The sequence below is a fragment of the Aphelocoma coerulescens genome, chromosome 1 (genome assembly GCF_041296385.1).
Source record: "Aphelocoma coerulescens isolate FSJ_1873_10779 chromosome 1, UR_Acoe_1.0, whole genome shotgun sequence".
In the NCBI taxonomy this organism is placed as follows: Eukaryota; Metazoa; Chordata; class Aves; order Passeriformes; family Corvidae; genus Aphelocoma; species Aphelocoma coerulescens.
Genome location: NC_091013.1, coordinates 4,916,698 through 4,934,830, shown reverse-complemented (window position 1 = coordinate 4,934,830; position 18,133 = coordinate 4,916,698). Strand labels below are relative to the sequence as shown.

General features: G+C 45.4%; 1 protein-coding gene across 2 annotated transcripts; it reads left to right on the top strand.

Moving 5' to 3' along the window:
• Positions 1-611: 611 nt before the first annotated feature.
• On the top strand, positions 612-18,026 carry TMPRSS3 (transmembrane serine protease 3). 2 transcript variants are annotated; one of them, XM_069028233.1, is made up of 13 exons: positions 612-629; positions 1,928-2,072; positions 3,639-3,749; positions 4,639-4,755; positions 6,184-6,307; positions 7,313-7,438; positions 8,148-8,191; positions 8,908-9,073; positions 10,997-11,166; positions 12,506-12,601; positions 13,797-13,939; positions 15,097-15,249; positions 18,006-18,026. In XM_069028233.1, exons 1-13 carry the CDS (start codon positions 612-614, stop codon positions 18,024-18,026), a joined length of 1,434 nt encoding a protein of 477 aa, XP_068884334.1. The 2 variants fall into 2 exon arrangements, with proteins under 2 accessions (XP_068884334.1, XP_068884338.1); XM_069028237.1 differs by lacking the exons at positions 612-629; positions 1,928-2,072 and adding an exon at positions 3,422-3,509.
• The last annotated feature ends 107 nt before the right edge of the window (positions 18,027-18,133 follow it).

Genomic DNA, 18,133 nt, shown 5'->3' with positions numbered 1-18,133 from the left:
TCTCTCTTCTTAGTGAAAACAACCCAGCCAAATTATTACTCCTCTTGAGCATTCCTTGCAGCTGAACATCCATTCCCATTTTCTAAATCCCAGAGTACAACTGAGTTGATACCTCAGCAACATGAGACACTGCTTTTTCAAAAACCCTGTGCAGGCACACAGCGAAGGCTAAACCAACTGAAGGAGGAGCAAGGTGAGTCTGTGAGCTTTGTGTGCTGAAGAGGTGAAGCCCTGGGGCTGCTGCCCTCTGCCACCCACAGCTCTTGGCATTCAGGCCCCTCAGCTTTGACAGAGGATGAGCCCGCGCTCACGCGGCGTTCCTGGGGCTCCTTTGCTGAGGGGTTGCGGGAAGGTTTGCAAATGCTCCAGTGTTGCCTGGAGTTCTTAGGATAATTAGACAGCGTGTTGAATTTTTATCTCCCCCTTTCCGTAGCCATGCCATCCAGGGCCACCCGATACCCCTCTCCAGGTTGGGTTACACGGGCTGCGGCCGCGATGCCGCGCGCAACAGCCGGCTGGAAACCCTCCCGGAGCAGGGTGGCTCAGCAAACTCCGAATTTCCTTTGGGTTGCTTTTGATAATGAAGAAGGAAAACAGTTTTGTTTTTAGCTATGACTTCTCAGGAAGAGGTGAGTGAAGCTTTGGGAGCATGTGATAGCCTCTGAATAAGCGAAATGTCAGTGTTCAGCTTGCAGGTAATTTACTTCACAATGCTGTTTTGTTTCCTGGTGGGCAAATTATGCACCAGCTAGGAGGCTTTTTGGTTTTAATATTTAACAATCATGCTGGCAGATTCTCTACAAAGTTTGATTTATGTTCATTGAAATGTAGGTGAAATTTTACCAAATGAAAGACCGTAAACCTTATTGCTGAAAGGTGAAAAAATATTACAGGTTATATTCCATTATAGGTATAATGTCACAGATAAAACATGTATTCTTTGCCTAAAATGTGTCATTGTAAGCATTTTCTTGGACTGACCCTGCAAACATGCTGCTTTTACAGCTTACCAGCTCCACTGTCTTTAACAAACCTGGACCTATTTCACCCCACTGTGAGTTCAAAAATCTGATTCCTTTCTCCATTGTGCAGAACCAGAATCACAAATTACTGTTTCAAATCTATTTGCCCCAGATTCTAGGCTAGCTAACTTTATTTTTTCCCTGTGTAGTAAGTCATCAAAAGTTTATTGGACTAAAATTCCCCTGAATGAGGATCCTGTCAGGTGCTGAGCTGGTGTCCTACGTGTTTTAGTCTTTCTCTTGTTTCCTACTGAGATTATAGAGGAGGGGGTGGATTCACACCCTCGGTGTGAGTTATTTAAAGTAGCTATGGTGCTTAGACAGATATGAACAAAAAATAACCTCAGTAGTTTGCTGGTAAATTAATTATAAGCGCTCCTCTCATGAGAATCAGGTCTATAACCATGTATTATGTCCAGCTGTATGAGGTCCCCAACACAGGAAGGACATGGACCTTGCTGGAGTGAGTCCAGAGGAGGCCAGGAAGATGCTCAGAGGGCTGGAGCACCTCTGCTATGAGGAAAGGCTGAGACAGTTGGTGTTCGTCCTGGAGAAGAGGAGGCTCCAAAGAGACCTTGTTGTGCCCTTCCAGTACCCAAAGGGGGCTACAGAAAGGTTTAGATGAGATATTTGGAAGAAATTCTTCACTTTGAGGGTGGTGAGGCCCTGGCACAGGGTGCCCAGAGAAACTGTAGCTGCCCCATCCCTGGAAAGGTTCAAGGCCAAGTTGGATGGAGCTCTGAGCAACCTGGTCTAGTGGAAGGTGTCCCTGCCCATGGTGGGGGAAGGAACTGGATGATCTTAAGGTCCTTTCCAACCCAAACCACTCTGTGACTCTATGACAACATTATAATGATTATTTTCTTTCTTTTTTCTTTTTTTTTTTTCTCCTCTTGTTGAGTCAGGTACAAGAGACAAATCCTGCTACTGGAAGTCTTGAAATCATCTCTGTTACAGAAGATGAACCACCAGTACCACCAATTCAGTTTACCTTCAAAAGATTTTTCTTCATACCACAAGCAAGAGTGGACCCGAGTGCAGATGGATCTGGTAAGGACAACCCAGAGCCCTTTGACCTTTGCAATCCAAATGGCCACTGTGTGCCAAACTGTGCTTGCCCACTCAGAGCAAGCAATCACACCGAGGAGGAAGAAACACGACCTCCCTCCCCCAGGTGTGAGGTTTGCCAGCTCAGTAACATGATGACATCTTGTGTTGACTTGCAGACACAAGCATTTGTCACAGCCAGGTTATTCACACATAAGCAAACGTTTCCCCACGCTTTTCAGACACATTTTTGAATGGTTTGTTTGAAATTTTGTCAGCCTGGAAATTGGTCCATTAAAAAACCTGAATATACAATGCAGCAGCCTTGGAGGATTAGCATCTCTGTTTGCTGCTTCCCATAGGTTTCAAAACAGCCATGGGCTCCAACAGAGACAGACTGAGCTTCCAGAATGAAAATAGAGCAATTTAATTTTCTAGTCCATTAGCTGCTACAGCTGTGTAAGATCTTTGGCATACCAGACACCACTTCCATTGCCAAAACCAGTTATTCATCTGCTGCTGAGAGTCTGAGGAAGCTGGGATTTAGTAGAGAGTCTATAAACCCTCGGAGTCACTCCTTATCCTTGACTGATTGTATCTTCCAATCTCAATTTCAAAGCCTGAGGAATGGGGAAGTGAAGAGTTGTATGAACTAAAATTAAAGACGAGGGTCTGTCAGTTCCAGTGTGCACCCATGACCCAGCTGTGTTCACTATACCCCCACAGTTTGCCCTTTATATATCAAAATACATTTGAAACAAGTGAACCATTCATTAATTTCAGCAGAATCACTTGTTGTCTTCCAGACCAGCAATACCACTAAGTAGAGGTCAGCTCTGCAGGTCAGTGGTTGTTGAACAGGTCCAGCTCATGAAATGTATTCAGCAATTACTACTGATGTATATTTTAACTTTAGATGCATCTACCTGAAAACTCAAGACTCAGCCTCGAGCCATTGCTCAGTTCTCTTCTTGCCTTTATAGCAAAACTTGGAGCAGATCACCTTTTCACAGTTTTTGGGACTAGTTAGGGGATTCTGCTTTTTTTCAAATTTAGCTCTTTATAATTTTCAGTTAACCTTGCTTCTATGTCCACAAGGACAAGTGACTTTCCTCCCTCTTGCCTTGAACTTCTATTTATGAGCTGCACACAAGTTTGATTACACAGGCAAAACAGGTCTGAATTTCATTTTTATCCCAGGACTCACGTTTTCAGCAGAGGTGCTCATATACTTTAAAAGCTCCCAGTGTGATGTAGCCCATGAAAATGAAAATTTGGAGCTCATATTGTTGACTGCATTGAGGACAGGCCAGGTGCTCTGCAGGGACACAATTCAGACCCTCCCAAGGCAAATGCTCAAGGGATGCCTGAGAGCAGCAGCAGCCCCAAAGGTCTTGGAGCCTTCTCATTCCCTGAAAGAGCAAATCCAAATCCCTTCAGGTGAGGTCAGCTCATAAAGTATATCCAGGAGTTATTGATGACATCTAATTTAATGTTAGATAAATCTTTTTCATTGCAAACTCAGCTGGTTTAACCTCACAGAAGCTGTTCCCTCTGTTTGGTTTCCAGGAGATATCGAGCCACCTTCAATGTGCCATGCTCTTGTCTCCCTAAAATACTTCCCCTATATCTGTGGTTTATTCCTTGCAGTAATCCTAGCAGTTGCTGTTGGCCTGGGTGGTGAGTACCATTAGTTATTCATTAAGTTCTCACTTAACCATTCAAATGCTTAATTTTTCATGAGCTTTTTACTGAGAATAGAATTAAACTGCTACTGTGGCTTGTTTGCGGAAGTAAAAAATCTTGTTGATGTGATGCCTTTAAATTTTATTTACATGTAGGGATAAAATAGGTCTGGCACTCCTGAGAGGATTGGTGTAATATTTACAACACTGGGGAACCTGCAGCTTCAGGAAACCTTCCTCTAGTAAAATGTTGTCAGCTCCCCTCATGCTTTTTTACCGGGGGTAAAAAGAAACCTGCAGGTAGCCCACACCATATTTTTGTCTTATAATTCACTTCTCTAAGTTTGTCTTCAAAGAGTTAAAGAACTTTCCCCCCTATCAAAAACAACTTCTACAAAGAAAAAGAAAATGCAGAATGAGTTTAGTTGTAGCTGGGAAGTGTGACCTGCCCAGGTCCAGGGGCCAAATATGTTGTGTCTTCATACCCGGAACAGGGATCAGCTTGTGGGAATTTGAGGAATCCCCTTGGGAAGAGCGAGTACTGGATGTGTTTTCCAAGGGTCTCCCTAATTTGTTGCTGAGGGTCTGAGGTACCAGGCAGGAACTTGCCCTCGAGTGAAACCTAAACTGGGTAGAGGGAGCTGGGAAGGAGTCAGCACACACAGCACTCACAGCAAGGCTGACTCCTCCTACGAGTCATTACTAATAAATGAGTTTTAGCAGCACCATGGAGCAGCCTCCAGGTTGTATTTCAAATGTTCCTGGAATACAGGAGTTGGCTTTTCCTTAGCAAGACTGAAATCTGGCCAGGTAGTGGAATTCAGAAGTGTTAAATTAATATCCAAGTGTGTTTTCATTGCCCTCTTTTCTTTCATTCCTTTTAGTCCAGTACAACTGCATTGGGAAGTTTCGCTGTCGATCATCCTTTAAGTGTATCCAGAAATCAGCCAGGTGCAATGGTGTCTTCAACTGTAAAGAAGGGGAGGATGAGTACAGATGTGGTAATTTAAATTTGATTTTAAATCCCTCCTACCTCCTCCCGTAGAATTGGCAAGTTATCAAGGAATGCTTGTCAAGAGTTTGGGTGAGGCAAGAAAGACAGAGACCAATGGATTATCTGAACCAGCACTTCAGAGGAACAATCCCTCTGAGGTACTGATTTACAGTTTATGAGGAATCAAACTGCTCTTTAGATAAATGTGATGATTGCTGAATATTGTTACTGCCATATCGATCACCTTTCTCCATTAGAAGCCCAGATGCTTTTTGACTGCTCACATTTCTTCTGCCTGCAAGGTATAACCTCACTGCCTTATGGTGTGTAAATAGAGAACTCTCTATTCACTGGCACACCGTTGTGCTGTGTCAGTTTTGATGGCTGCAAAAGCCTGGTACTATCTTAAAGGATGTGAGAATGGGAGAAATCAGCATTTTGTGCATTCAGTGCTACAGAGTTTGCTGCTTCATGTGTGAAATGTATAAGCTCTGTCTGAATTTCTCTCTGTGGTGGTTTTGGGAATCACAGGGAGGTTTTAAATGCTCCCTCCCTGTCCTGTGCAGTGGAAGGTGACTGTGGTGTTCAGGGCCACTGGAGGGAAAAGACTCTAAAATTAATAAACAGAATAACTGGTTTTTAGGTCAGTGCACTTTTAATCCTGGCTCCTGTATGCACAGATAAGGAGGCAGCACAGCTTTCCATCTGTGCAATAGGAGGAATGACAAGAACCACGAGCTTTTGGCCCCAGTTAACCCTGCACAGTGTGTTCAGCATTTGGAGAGTTTTCCCCAGGGAGGCTCAAGGCCTCTGTGGAGCTGTGGCAATAGGAAAGCCTCTGCTTTTCTTGTCTTCCTTTGCAATTCCGTAACACTGGCTCGTAGGCACGTGTGGGAAAGCCCTGTTCAGCAGTGACCACGTGCATGGCCTCCCTTCTCCTTGGCACCACCACACAGATGTGCCCTTTCCCAGGTCCAGGGCAGCTGTGCACAAGTGCATCCACCTCTCTGACACAGGAGGTGCCAGCCACCTTCCACCCCTTACCTTGACCACGGGTTTCCTCGGGGCAAAGCATCTGCAGCTCCAACTCACTGCAATCAGCAGGACTTGCTTAAAGCTCGCTGGAGGGCCAGGCAGCCTGGCCACCTGTATTAGAGCTGACATACCCTTGAGTAAAGATATTTTTCTCCTGGCTGTCCTAGCTCAGAGTACCTCCGTTCCCTTCTTTAATGGGAGGGGGAAAAAAAAAAAAAAAAAAAAGGCACACAAAAATTCTGTCAAAGAATCCAAGTGATGAAAAAGACAAGTAGCCAAAACTCAGCGAGCCAGAAAACACAGACACCACAGCGATGCCTTGGCACTGTTGCGTGCCTGTTCTGTGCCTGATGTTCATCTTCACAGCTCACTGAGGCTTTTCTTGTCCTGAATCTCAAAGTCAGGCTGAGTGGGAAGAGGGCAGTGCTGCAAGTGTTCACCTTTGGGTCCTGGCGAACGGTCTGCTCCGACGACTGGAGAGCAGAGTATGGCAACACAACCTGCAAACACCTGGGCTTCTCAAGGTATGGACACCAAAGCCTTTGTTTGGCCTTCTGAACAAACTCTGAAGTTTTCAATGAAGCCTTGTGTTAGTTTGTGCTTTAAAAATGACTTAACAATGCACTTTTGTGAGTGATATGATTGAGGAGATTTGAGATGATGTGGGAAATAGCTCTGAGTACTTGTACATGGCAAATTCTTTTCATTACTGCTATAAATCCTGCATGATGGCTAAACACAATTGCTTGGCTAAATCTTCTCTGTGTGGTACAGGTACCCAAATCCTATTTGTCACTCTAGTAGCCTGTCAGAGAGGCACAAAAAACATGAGCATTTTCCATGTCTTTACTTCCTCTGTAGGTAAATTGTATATACAATTCATGTTAGCATTTAAGGTCCACCTCCCGATTAGAGAAGAACATGGCAAGGCAGTTCTTGCTGGATTGACCCCATTCCTGAAAAAGCACCTTTTTTTTCACAAAGTTTCACAAAATTGAGAAAGATGTGAAGTTGTGATTTGCCATGATGCTGTTATTTTATAATGGCATCATTTTGATTTCTGTTATGGTTAGCAGTATAAAGCCTCTTTGAATAAGTTATTGTTGCCTTTAGGATAAAATGCATCTCAATTTTTCAACAAAGAAGAGAAGAAAAAATTAAAAATCAATCATCCTCCCTGCTGCAAAACATAACTCTAGAGAAAGGAGACAATGAGCTTGTTAGTGCCTCAGGAAATGTGCCAACCACTTACAATGAAAAACTTCATTGTAATATTACAATTAAAATTTACTTTCTCTGCCAGTTAAATGCAACTCAGCATGTGTGGCTTCCACACATGATTATGTCAAAAATACATGCACGTGGTAAGGAGCATAGGGGGAGGATAGAATTACTTTTATCGAGTGCCAGAATCTGATTATTGTGGTTTTCATTAGCAGAACCTGATTATTGTGGTTTTCATTAGTGAATTATTTAAGCAGATTGCTGCAATGCTGTCTGGGGAAGCTGTGCTGATGGTTTATTTGCAGTTATGTGAGTTCAGGTTACCTGCCCGTGGCTGCAGTCGAAAAGCAGTTCCAAAGACATTTCGTATCCCTCAGCCACTGGTTCTCAGCTGATCAAGTGACATCCCTGCACAATGCCACCAACCTCAGGTATGCCTCAGCTGCTTCATCCTGACAGAAAGAGAGCAATCAATGGAAGGGGAATTACTGATAGTTTGGGATTGTTGCTGTTTTTTCAGGCATGTAGTACTTTATAAGTGCTTGGTGTTACACGTCCCAGACTGAGGTTCAGCAGCAGTCTTGCTGGAATATGAACCAAAAGTCTGATCCAGGACCTGTTAAAATCAACAAAGGCTTTCAAATGAGCTGTTTCAAATGACTGTTTGTCCCATGATGCCATTTTTTTTGCAAATGGATAGACACCAGGCACTTACATTTTTCCAGTGTGAAGCAGTTTGTTTCGGTTTGCAGATCCTTACACGTTTCCCAGTGGGTTTATGAGCCCTTTATGGCCCATTTATTCCTCCTGATGAGTGCTTGTTTTTCTTAGTTACCTTCCACTGAGAAGGGAGCAGTGGTTCCAAGGAGACTTCAGACCTGCTGATGAGCCTTCCCTCATGGAAAAGTGAACCCCTCCTCAGCAGGGTGGCATATGGTCTGCAGCCTCCTGATGGTGGCCAAGCTCCTGACATCAGTATTTCAGTTAAAGGCCCTAATTAGATTGGAGGAGTTCATGCCTTTGTGCCTCTTTCAATACATGAGTTACTTACATTTATGTGCACAGGAAAATGAGATAATATTGAAAAAAACTACAGTATTTGTGAATTGGGACTAATGCTGCACTGTCTTCTCGTCTCAGGGAGGAATGCACTTCTGGCAATGTGATCATCTTAAAGTGTTTGGGTAAGAATCAGGAAAAGTGAAAATAAAATCAGAAACTACCCTTCTTTATACACTGCATGGCAAGAGGTGGGAGCAACTGTGTACTCAGGGCATATTATACTGTCAGTTTATCACACCAAAGAAAAATTGTATTTTTTGTGTAAAATTTGGAAGAATTTCAGAAAGTGAAAATAGGCTGGGAGGGCAGATTGGGAGTGTCAGATAGCAGGAGCATTTCAGTGAGAATCCCAGTAGGAAGTGTGTATTTAAGGACTGTGTGTTTAGTCCATGGGCTCACACTGTAGTTCCAACTCTTTGGCATCTTGGCAGGAAAAGGAAAATTCTGCCTTAATTGAATTTTCATCCCACACTTCCCCATGCCAGCTAGTTTTCTGGTTGGGATACAAAAAATCAAAATACAACAGCAAAATCATCACAAGGGGAGAGGAGATGCTTGAGCCTGCCTGCATGGGACACTGAGGATGAAGGAGGGCAGAGCAGGGAGGTTTTACAGCTCACCTGAGCACTGCACCTGCAGGGGAGAGACATGAGCCCCACAACCCCCAGCCCATGAACGATCCCGCAGAGGTGGGAGGCGGCAGGAGAAACCTCTGGGATCTGTCCCATCCTGGGATGTGACCATGGCGATGGTCCTGCTGCTGTGAGAAAAGGGGCTGAAGGTGACCCAAACCAGGGCTGTGTTTCCTCTCTGGACTGTAACCTTTGCTTCCTGGCAGCCTGTGGCACTCGGGCCAGCTACGGGCCGCGGATCGTGGGGGGCAACGCGTCGTCGCCCCGGCAGTGGCCCTGGCAGGTCAGCCTGCAGTTCCAGGGCCACCACCTCTGCGGGGGCTCCGTCATCAGCCCACGCTGGATCATCACGGCCGCCCACTGCGTCTACGAGTGAGTCCCAAATCCCCCCCCTGCTCAGGGACCCCTCTGCTTGCTCTTAAAAATAAGCTGCAGGACACTCTTGTGCCTCATCCGTAATATTTCACCTATTTCTCTCTTTTCTTGCGTGAGGCTCTGTTGAAAAAATTCTTCCCCGAGACGTTGTCCAGATGCAGGGCCCCAGTTTCCAGGTGTCCTGAGCACTCCCAGCTGTTACTGTTCTATGCACTTTTAAGTTACTAAGAGTTACAACCCAGCCAAATGTGGATGGTATCTTTTCAGCTTTATACCGGCCAGCGCTTGTATTTCAATCCTTAGAAAGCCTCGAGCAGCCCAGAGAGGCAGCACGGACGATCTAGCACTTTAATAGCTCTAAAATCGGTACCTGTATCAGCTGCAGAGCAAATACCATCAGCAGAAGCAAAGAGGGAGAAATATAGCTCCCTGCCCGCTCAATTCCCTGCAGATAGAAGCTTTAAAAAGGGAGAGAGACAAGCACAGATGTTCACAGGAAAAGCTGAGCTGAGAGAGGGAAGCCTCCCTCGACCATCTCTTTTATTAGGAGAAGGGGAAAGGGGAGGACTGGGGCGGACCCGGGGTGAGCGGTCAATCAGACACTGCTAAAGAGTCTGAGTTACATTTGGGTTTGCCCCCGCTTAGAACAAAGGAGCTCAGAGCACATGGCAGGAGCAAGTGTCTTTGGGAGGGGAAGCTCAGAACAGGCAGCAACACCCAGCTTCCTGGGAAATCAGCCTAAAACAACACTTAAGTGCTGGATTTTAGGTATCCCAATCTGTAGTTTCTGTACTTTGCATGTACAGAATTTTTATTTGGCTTCTCTGATCCACTGGAGCTTCAAAATAAGTTACAGGATCCCTTTCAAGTTGACAGGATCCATCAGTGGTTATTGGTCAGTTGTACAGTGCTTTGTGCCCTTTGCCACTTACTCACTGCTCCTTTTTATGCAGTCGAAGAGGTCTTCGAGCTGTAAATAGATGCTAAATTGTTATTTAAACTCTTCTTTGTGTAATTACAAACATAGCCCTCTCTCTTATTTATAATGAGCTGTCTGGTTTTGCAGTCTTGCTTGATGCTAATAGTGCAGGAGAGCTCTTCTTGCTCTTATAAACTCCAGGCCACTTTCACCAAAGACATTTCAACAGCTAAAATGGGATTTTTCTGATCACTTTTAAGCATCCACAACATGGATGCCTTTTTCTGAGTAAATTCTGTACAATGCTTTTATACCCAGTAGAGAGAAGAGGTGGGACAGAAAAACCCCACTCCTGGTTCTTATTTAGAGCCCTGTGTTGCCATAAAAATAATTACTTAGGAATTCAGCATTTTAGAACTTTTGTCCTTGACTTTGTCGCCCACAACCAAGGTGGTTGTGGTGTGTTTTAAGGGTGATGGGGATGGGAGCAGGTAACACAACCCACATCCCTGGAGCTTTTTCCCAGGGGAGTGAGGGCAAAAGGACAGGAGCTGCTCATGTTCTGGAGGCTGAAGGATGTGCCAGCTCATGAACTGGGGCAGAAACACCTTCCAGAAGGGAAGCTTCTCCTTGAAAATGCCTTGTCACAAGTGCCACTGAGGTCTGGCTGAGTGCAGATGTGCCAGGCAGCAGCTGTGGGGTCTCATAGGGGCACAGACAGCTGGGCTGATGAAAAACTCTCACATATTTGTAGAAAGATACAGATAATTGCACAGATAATATATCAGTGACCCAATCTGTTGATAAGATTAATCCCCTTTTCTACATTTTGAAAAGATTAGATGCAGAGCATAGCCATTATTAATAGAGAGGTAAGCCAGTACAGCAGACTGGAGTTATTTGCCTGCAGAGTTTATGTGGTCCATAAGCTCAGAGGACAATTAGAAAAACCTGAGGGTTTTCCTGGAGGTTTGACACTCTGTTCTACCCCTTTGTTCCAGCCTGTACTTGCCGAGCTCATGGAGCGTTCAGGTCGGTTTTGTGACTCAGCAGGACACCCAGGTTCACCCCCACTCAGTGGAAAAAATCATATACCACCGGAATTACAAACCCAAGACAATGGGCAATGATATAGCACTGGTGAAACTGGCAGCACCTCTTGCTCTCAATGGTAATTTATCTCTGTGAGCTTTCACTTGGCTTCCTCACCTTTCCCAGCTGAAACATCCCCGTTCACACAACACCAGCAGAAACCACCCAGCCTCAGTGTGAGCACCTCCTCTGCACTCCACATCCAGGCATGGACAGCGACAACGTGCTGCAAAATGTTCCCAGTCCGTGCTGGTATTGATTTACTGCAGGCATTTATTAATAGGCAAACATTAACTTTATTCTTTCTAAATATTCTTCCTATCTAAAATAAACACCCTGCCTCGTTCTGCTTGGAGGTCACAGAGATTTTTATCATATCCTTTCCGTGAATATTGGGGGATTCAGCAGTGTCCAAAGCTGAAAATCAACCTTAAATTTCCAAGAGAAGAAAAGGCAATTTGAATAGAACGATGATTTAGATGAAAACTACTTTTATTTTCTTGGTAAGATGCTACCTGCAGTTGATACAATGGGTTGAAATAATATATAATAATATTGTATTAATTGAAATGCTCACCTGCCAATGCCTCCTAATCACTGTGAGCTGACTGCGAAGGGGAGCTGGCAATCTCTGACACATTTAGACGGTCAGTTCTTCAGTCAATTCTCTTGTAATGGTTTAAACTTTCACTTTTAATGAAAATTAAGCTTGATATTGTTCTGATTTGTATCTCAGCTGCTGCTGTTTTATTTTACTTATGAATAACTTTGGGAAGCTGTAAGGAACATTAGTGGCTCTGCACCTGAGCAAGATCCCACTGTGTTCCATGATGGGGGCTTGGAGCTGGGATCACTGCACTGTGGAGAACAGAACCACTGGGAACTGCCCAGTTCTATTTTGTATTTTCCCTCCTTTTATTCAGCACCAGTTTGTCCCTGCAAGCATCAAGCACTGATTTTACCACATGAAATTCCATGTCCCAGAGCACAGAGGCGCCGAAACTCTGTGAGCTGATGGAAGGGAAGCAAAGAGCCCTCCAGGAATCCTGTTGTCCTTTCAGGGACGTGCACACCCAGCTCCTTGTCTCACCCAGCAGCCCTGGGGCCTCTGATCTGCCCTTCAGCATTTCTTGTTTGCTCATTCTTCAATTTATTGACCTGCTGACACGTCCTTCTGTGGCTTCATTCCCAAAATGCTGCTGTGGGAGTTGTCTCAAACCCTCAGTGCTGCCCACAAGACAAAAAACCTGCAGAAAACTGCCAGGCTATTTATGTGGGGAGTGGGTGGTGTTCATCACAAGTTCACTGTGAGCCAAATCTTTAAGTTTTTCTTTAGACACATAAACTTTTTTTGCTAAATTTTGATCCTGTCTTCTCTCTCTTTTTTTTCTTTTTTTTTTTCTTTTTTTTTTAAATAGGTCACATTGAACCAATCTGTCTGCCCAATTTTGGTGAACATTTCCCAGCAGGGAAAATGTGCTGGGTATCAGGATGGGGAGCAACTGTGGAAGGAGGTATTTTAAATAGTCTGCTGATGATTTCACTGCATGCACACATCTTACATACAGTGAATACAGGGTTTGCTTGGGGCACTGTTGAAAACTAAATTTTCTGGAATACCTGGAGGAGGAAAGAAGAAGTATTACTGAATTTTATGCACAAACTGAACTCCAAAAGTGGTGTGCCAACTCTTATCACAAGGAATGGATGGTATCCTCTGAAACAGCTGAAAATCACACATATGAAGTGCCCACAGTGTTGTACTCAGCCTCAGTCAAACAGGCTGTGTCCTTTAGAACTCCAAGCATAGAAAGCACAGTATGAATGCAACACTTAACCATCCCTTTTTTTTTAGAGACAGCATATGTGTGTTTTCAGGCAGGTTGGGTGATGTAGAAATTGGATTGAACAACGTCAGAAAGAAAAGGGAAATGTTTAATTTTTTTTTTTTTTTTTTACCATGACTCACAGGTCATGTTAATCAATAATATAAACTGAACCACCTTCATGTGAAAATGTGTGAATTGTCAGGTAATTGTTTTTTATCACTCCTCATTCATGTCACTGAACGTGTTCTTTTTGTTCAGAGAACAAGAACAGAACATTACCTGACCCACAGATAACAGCCCAAGGTGGGGAGAAAATGAAAGCAAGGTTTGCCACATAAAAAAAAAAACCAACCAGCCCTAAATTCACAATAGGCAGTGTGCAAATACTCCCATTTGTAGAAGGGATCCATTCAGGCTCTGGATGAAATAAAATAAATATTTATAAAGTAAATCAGATGTTTGCAGATGATTTGTTGACTAACAGAGCAGTTGATAAATTCAGAACAGGTTTTTGGCACTAGTATTGAACACAATGTTCAACAAGTTTTTTAGTTCATTAGTGTCATTGATTGTCTACTTTGAAGTGGAAACATACAATGTCCAGATTTAATTGTTATTTTATACACTGTGATAATCCACATCTCTACAGAGTAGATAATTACTGTGTTCTGTAAGTGATGAGACACCACATTGCCTTACTTTTGTCTTGTTATTTAACCTTCTTTCTTTCATCCTTCCTTGACAATTCCTTACATATAAAACATTCTCTGTTTATAAATGGAGATTATTTTCAAGGACAGGAAGGTTATTTTCTGGCTTTTTTCTGGTTTTTTTTTCTGTTTTTTTCTGGTTTTTTCCATTTTTTCTGTTTTTTTAACAGGTGATACATCCGACACCATGAATTATGCAGGTGTTCCTCTGATTTCCAATGCAATTTGCAATCACAGGGATGTCTACGGTGGGATCATAACTTCTTCAATGCTTTGTGCTGGTTTCCTAAAGGGAGGGGTGGACACCTGCCAGGTATGGAAGTTTCCAAACTGCAACTGTGTTCATTGGAAATGGAAAAACATGAGTGATAAGTGATAAGTTATCAGAAAGCACACCCAGGCTTTTCTTGGGCAAACATTTGGGTTTGTGCCATTTATTCTGCTCACCATGATTATCAATCACAGACCACGTGCATTCACACGCTACAATTTCCTTTTTATACTTCTTCTCTGGACCTTATCTGTTACTTCTGAAGCCAAATTTGCTTAAGGCATATTTTGATTTGCGGCATGTGCTGCAGCACGGTGCCATCCTTTCTCTGCCTTGGCTGTGGCCTCTGCACTGCACTGAATTGCATTTCCCTGCACTGTGAGCAGCTCCAGAGACCTGCAAGGTGCAGAAAGCCCATGGTGAAAAGCAGCCAGCTAAGGCTGGGGAGGAATTCCTAGTGGAAGGTGTCCCTGTTCCAAGCAGGGGGCTTGGATCATGAACTTCAATGTCCCTTCCAACCCAAACCTCTCTGTGATTCTGTGGACTTCATGTTTCCAGGCTTGCTCCATCCCATCCACACCTGGGACAAAATAAAGCAAAGGCAGTGGGTGCCTAAATCTGCATTTCATCCCCTTTTTGCACACAACCCCCCCCAAAAAGGCACCTGGCACCACCTCTGCCCGGGAGAGCTGCCCAAGGCAGCGTGCTCAGCACACAGCTCCGCGTGACAGGAGGAGCCCTGCTCACCAGTGGGACTGGCCTGTTCCAAATTCCCTTTTTTCCAGTTGTTGTTCTGGCTCTGATGCTCGTAGGGCAGGAAACCGCCCAGCAAAAGAGAAATGGGGAGTTTTCAGTACTTAGATGTGAGTCCATTGAGTTGAGTCTGCTTAGCAAAGTGTCTGGGAAGGGCTGGAGAAGCAGGCAGGAGCAGGCAGGGAAGGAGGTGAGATGTGAGCTTGGTGTTGCAGCCTTGGGCTCAGCTCAGCTTAATAGCCAGGAGCCAGGGAAATAAAAATATAATCTAATACACATCTCAGAAGTTTCCAAGTCCTGCTGTAATGTGCTTTTCCCAGGACCCAGAAGAGAGCAGAGAAAAGACTCTTGAATTACTGCACTGTGTCTCTTCCCCTACCTCCCCAAATAGATATTTCCCTCCTTTTCTGGGACACTGACATTTTTTTTCATTCTTTTTCCCTCAGGGAGATAGTGGGGGGCCTTTAGCATGTGAAGATATGAGTATCTGGAAGCTGGTGGGGACCACCAGCTTTGGAGTGGGCTGTGCAGAGAAGAACAAGCCAGGCGTCTACAGCCGAACCACTTCCTTCCTGGACTGGATCCATGAGCAGATGGAGGTCTGGGGTTGCCCTGTTCCTCCACCTCTGGTGTCACTTTGCTCCTCCTGTGCCACACAGGGTTTTGCCTGTATTTGTGAGAGCTGAGTTGTGCCATATAGACATGTGAAATTCGAGGGGGTGTTTGGGGATCAGGGCAGGTCCTCGGGCAGAGCAGGGTGCAGGGGTTTAGTGGGGGCTGGGAGCACCCCACAGGGGTAGAGAGGAGAGGACAGCACATCCATATGGGTGGGAATCACTGGGGAGGGGGACTGGAGCAGAGCAGAGAGGTGTGGAAGGGCTGAGTCAGGAGATGGGCGTCAAGGAAAGAGATGATAGGGGACTGTAACTGAGTACAGTTCTGGTGCCCCCAATATAGGAAGGACATGGGACTGTTGGAGCAAGTCCAGAGAAGGGACACAAAGCTGGTAAGAGGACTGGAGCACCTCCACAAAAAAGACAGGCTGAGAAAGATGTGGCTGCTCAGCCTGGAGAAGAGAAGGTTGTGAGGACACCTCAGAGCACCTTCCAGAATCTGAAGGGGCTACAGGGAGAGGGACTCTTTGTCAGGAACTGGAGTGACAGGACAAGGAGTAATGGGTACAAACCAAAAGAGGGGAAATTTAGGCTAGACAGTAGGAAGAAATCCTTCCCTGGGAGGGTGGGAAGGCCCTGGCACAGGTTGCCCAGAGCAGCTGTGGCTGCCCCATCCCTGGCAGTGTCCAAAGCCAAGCTGGTTGGGGCTTGGAGCAGCCTGGGATAGTGGGAGATGTCCCTGCCCATGGCAGAGGTTGGGATGAGCTGATCTTGAAGGTCCCTTCCAACCCTTAACATTCCATAATTCTGTGACTTGATTTGAAGCCGTGAGGCTGCTACAGAAAAGTCTGGGGAGTGGAAGCTGAGTGGGCCAAAGGAATTGCAGAGAGAACACGGTGTTGTCTGGAAGGAGAGGAGAGCAGAGACAGGGAAGTGAGGGGACACTGCAGCCACCTTCACCTGACCCAAGGGTGGCCCACTCACTGCTGAACCACTCACTGGAGACCAGCTCTGCTGCTGTCAGCACCTCTCCAGTGCTGCCGGAGAGCCAGCTGAGCAGAGACAGGCACTGTGCTCCAGTGGGACTCCCAGGCAGGGCTCCATTGCCTAAGCAGAGGCATGCAGAGACATTGTAGAGATCTCAGGCTGTCCTGCTGGGTCACAGGTGTTCCTGCAGAAGGCAATGATCTGCAGCTCACCCTGGGTTTTATCCACCATCCATCCCCATGGGGATGGCTCGGATACCCTACAAAGGCACCACAAAGGTGGTGCCAAGTGCACTAAGACACCTCAAGTGGCACTAGGCAGGGCAAGTGCAAGGCAGCTGAACCCTCCCCCAGTGCCCTGGGAGGATTCTGGACATGCAGACACAAGCAGAGAGCTGTGCACAGGCTTTTAATTGTAATTTTCCTGTCTTTGTGGCAAAGCCATCCTAAAGCATGCATCCCATCCTGCTCCAGCCTTGCCCTCGCAGACAGAGCTGCTGTTCAGCATTCAATGCTGTTCACTGCTGGAATGAGGGAATGCAGGGATAGCAATGATGCTGTTCCAGCCCCAGCAATCCAGCAGTCCAGGCACGAGATGAAACCACCCCTGTCGCCATCTCATTTGTGAAATTTGTGAGACTTCCTCCTCAAACCAAGCTGCCAATATCAAACATTCACAGGCAAGCAAATGCCCAAAATAAGGTGATGTGTGCAGTTTCAGCTCAGCCCACGTCTGAATACTGGATGACACACACTCTTTTCACAGCTTATATTGCACATGAAGATTTATGCTATCACAAGCCTATCTGTCACTCAGAGAAAACAGGAAAACAGGATATTTCTGAATCTTCAAGACCTGTAATATTACTTGATTTTCTTCCCCCCAAATATATATATATTTGTGATTTTTTTTGCATGTACTAACATTTCAGATGAAGAGGTAATATCAAATAAAATCACAGATTTCCATTATAAAGTGATCAAGGGAGAAAAAAGTACAGCAAAATCTTTGTTGAGCCAAATGCTAAAATATTAGAATTTTTCAGAGGGACATCCTTTAGATGTAAGCATTATTCCTCAATTTATCCCCTTAGAAAGGATTTCCAGCTGCAGCATGGAAACGTAGACATTTTTTAATGGACTCGAGGCAAACCAAAAGAAAGTAGAATTAGTGTGCCCTTGGAAGTGGGGCCAAGGGAATGGCTTGTACCTGGCAGAGCTGTACTGGGGCATAGCCCAGATCAAACTGGAGAAGAGAAGCTTTGGGGTGACCTAATTGCAGCCTTCCAGTGCCTGAGGGAGCCTACAAGAGAGCTGGAGAGAGATTGTTTACAAGGGCCTGGAATGACAGGACAAGGGGGAATGGCTTCAAACCAACAGAGGGTAGATTTAGATAAGATGTTAGGAAGAAATTCTTCCCTGTGAGGGTGGTGAGACCCTGGCACAGGTTTCCCAGAAAAGCTGGGGCTGCCCCATCCCTGGAAGTGTCCAAGGCCAGGCTGGATGGGGCTCTGAGCAAGCTGGGATAGTGGAAGGTGTCCCTGCCCATGGCAGGGGAGTGGAATGGGATGGGCTGTAAGGTCTCTTCCAACCCAAGCCATTCCATGTTTCTATGATCCTGCTGGCAGGACTGGCTCCAGCAGCCCCTCAGTTCCCCTGGTGACCTGAGTACAGTGGGAAAACCCCTCCAGAATTCAATGGGTGGCAACACCAGCATTTGCAACAGATGCATAACTGGGGTTTTTTTTTCCCCAGAGAGAAGAACTGCAGACCTGAAGAGAGTGGCCATGCTTTGGGCTCCTGAAAACCCACATCACGCTCCAGCCCTGCAGAAGGACCCATCCCACTCTTCTGGTCACCTGTTCTGAGCTTTGGACCTTCAC

Excerpts from the sequence above, each read along its gene's own strand:
- TMPRSS3 (XM_069028233.1), top strand. Across the intron at positions 4,756-6,183 it reads GGAGGATGAGTACAGATGTG|TCAGGCTGAGTGGGAAGAGG; the intron begins GTAATTTAAATT and ends TGAATCTCAAAG. Across the intron at positions 11,167-12,505 it reads AGCACCTCTTGCTCTCAATG|GTCACATTGAACCAATCTGT; the intron begins GTAATTTATCTC and ends TTTTTTAAATAG.